Source organism: Austrofundulus limnaeus, unplaced genomic scaffold (genome assembly GCF_001266775.1).
Source record: "Austrofundulus limnaeus strain Quisiro unplaced genomic scaffold, Austrofundulus_limnaeus-1.0 Scaffold495, whole genome shotgun sequence".
In the NCBI taxonomy this organism is placed as follows: Eukaryota; Metazoa; Chordata; class Actinopteri; order Cyprinodontiformes; family Rivulidae; genus Austrofundulus; species Austrofundulus limnaeus.
Genome location: NW_013952897.1, coordinates 291,816 through 293,880, shown reverse-complemented (window position 1 = coordinate 293,880; position 2,065 = coordinate 291,816). Strand labels below are relative to the sequence as shown.

At 49.2% G+C, this 2,065-nt stretch overlaps 1 protein-coding gene across 2 annotated transcripts in view; it reads left to right on the top strand.

Annotated features, from left to right (window-relative positions):
• The first annotated feature begins 316 nt into the window (after positions 1-316).
• shisa6 (shisa family member 6) overlaps positions 317-2,065 on the top strand; it is a 78,268-nt gene continuing 76,519 nt past the window's right edge. For both annotated transcript variants that reach the window (XM_014025727.1, XM_014025726.1), the window contains exons 1-2: positions 317-406; positions 715-1,573. In XM_014025727.1, coding sequence (XP_013881181.1) covers positions 1,017-1,573 — 557 coding nt within the window. In that variant the 5' untranslated portion in view covers positions 317-406; positions 715-1,016. The remainder of the gene's footprint in view (positions 407-714; positions 1,574-2,065) is intronic.

The window sequence follows — 2,065 nt, the reverse complement described above, 5'->3', positions numbered from 1 at the left end:
ATACTACTACTTCTAATACTACTACTACTACTACCAGTACTACTACTACTACTACTAATAATAATAATCCATTTGGAGAAGTCTGCTTCATATTCTCTGAGTAAAGAACGCGCTCCAGCAGGCAGGAGAAGCTCCTGTCCTCCAGATAACTTCAGTTATTTTCCTGTTTTCTTCACCTCTGAGTTGTCAAGTGAAGCCTGGAGGGAAGCGACCGCAGAACCCAGAGATGGGGGTGGAGGTTGGTAATTAACCAGGGGAAGGAGGGGGGTACTTGACGTAGGGTGGGATGGCTGAAGAGGAGAGGAGGCGGGCCGGGGAGGAGGCAGAGGGTGGGGGGAGGAGGTTTCTCCTCTTGTCTTCCAGAAGCTCTTTGATTCGGAGGCGGACAGCRGACACTCCAGCGAGCGTAAGTCCCTCTAATCTTCATTTTTTCAGTGTTTTTTTAACAAATGTTTTAGATTTTTCACTTCTCAGAAGATTAAAGAGTGCARCTGTGTTTGATTTGAGAGTCAGAGGAAGGAAAGTTTGTAGGTGGTGAAAGGTGATAAAAGGCGCCAAAGCTTTAATGTTTCTGCTCTGATTTTATTTTTAAAAGAGTTTATTTCAGAGTTAAACAGCAGAATGTGTCATTGTTCAGTTTGTTTCTGAAGAACTGTGTGGTAGTTCTGTCCGTGGTGCTGTCCGTGGTGCTGAACTGATCCAACTTCTCCACAGAACCAGATCTGTGCCCTGCTGGAGGACAGCTTCCTCTGGTTTCTCGGTTTTCTGGACAAAACCAAAGAAGAAGAAATTCCCACAAACCCAACTTTTCCTGAGTCGACCTCCTGGTGCCGGATCAGCAGAGTCTGAACATGTTCCATGAGTCCAGTCCGCGCGGACCCGACCAGGTGAAGTCCGTCCCTCAGACAGCTGGAGCACAGATGGAGACGCGCGCGCGGCGCTCCGCTCCATAAGAGGGGCTTCGTGGACAAGCGGAACCAGAAGAGTTCTGGGGGGTCCAGCAGAGTCCTCGCAGGATGGGGATGAAGCACTTCCTGCTTCTTTTCATCTACCTGGACCCGTGCAGCGTTCTGTGCGCCGCCGCCAACAAGAAGAGCAAGCTCCCCGCGCGGAGGACCCCCAAGCTGAAGGAGGCGAACGGAACCAGCAGCACCGCGGGCCCCCCCGCCGCCTCCCCGGTCCGGATCACCCAGGTCCAGGCGCCCTCCGCGGTCCAGCACGACACCTGCATGGGTTACTACGACGTGAGCGGCCAGTACGACCGGGAGTTCGCGTGCAACAACACGGACCACCGGTTCTGCTGCGGCAGCTGCTTCCTGCGCTTCTGCTGCGAGGACCGGGCCAAGCGGCTGGAGCAGCGGACCTGCACCAACTACAACACCCCAGACTGGATCAAGACCCAGCCCCCRTCCCCGGCGCCCACCGGGGACACGTACGACCCGGCGCTGGACCAGACCAACACCACGGTGTACATCACGTGCGGCGTCATCGCGCTCATCATCGCCATCGGGATCTCCGTCAAGGTGGCCTATGATAAAGCCAYGAAGCCCCCCCAGGAGATGAACGTGCACAGGTAACCCGTGTCATTACATGACCCCACCCCCCCAAAAAAAATGTGCTGAGAATGAATAAGAGCACTAACTTATTTCAAAATGAATATTTATTTATTTATTTACTTATTTATTTATTAAGCTGTTTGAAGCATCACAGTTTTAAACAGCTGAAGAACTGTTACCTGCAGAGCACACCTGTCCTCATGTTTGAGGAACATTAAGGTGTCATGTTACAGATGGTTTTCACTGGAACAGTCTTACAGATGTGATGTGTGCGTGTTGTTGTGACTTAGAGTTTCAGATTGTACGGGGTGTCGTTTGTAACGTTACACAGTCAAAAATTACCACCAATATTTTTGTTTTATTTAGACTTTTATAAGAAACAAAGAACAGATTTATGTTTCAAAATCAGTTTTTCACCATATGGTTCATACATTTATAAATGTCATAGTTTATAAACTAAATGTTTAACTTACAAATTAAATATTTAGTTAACAAGCTAAATATTTAGC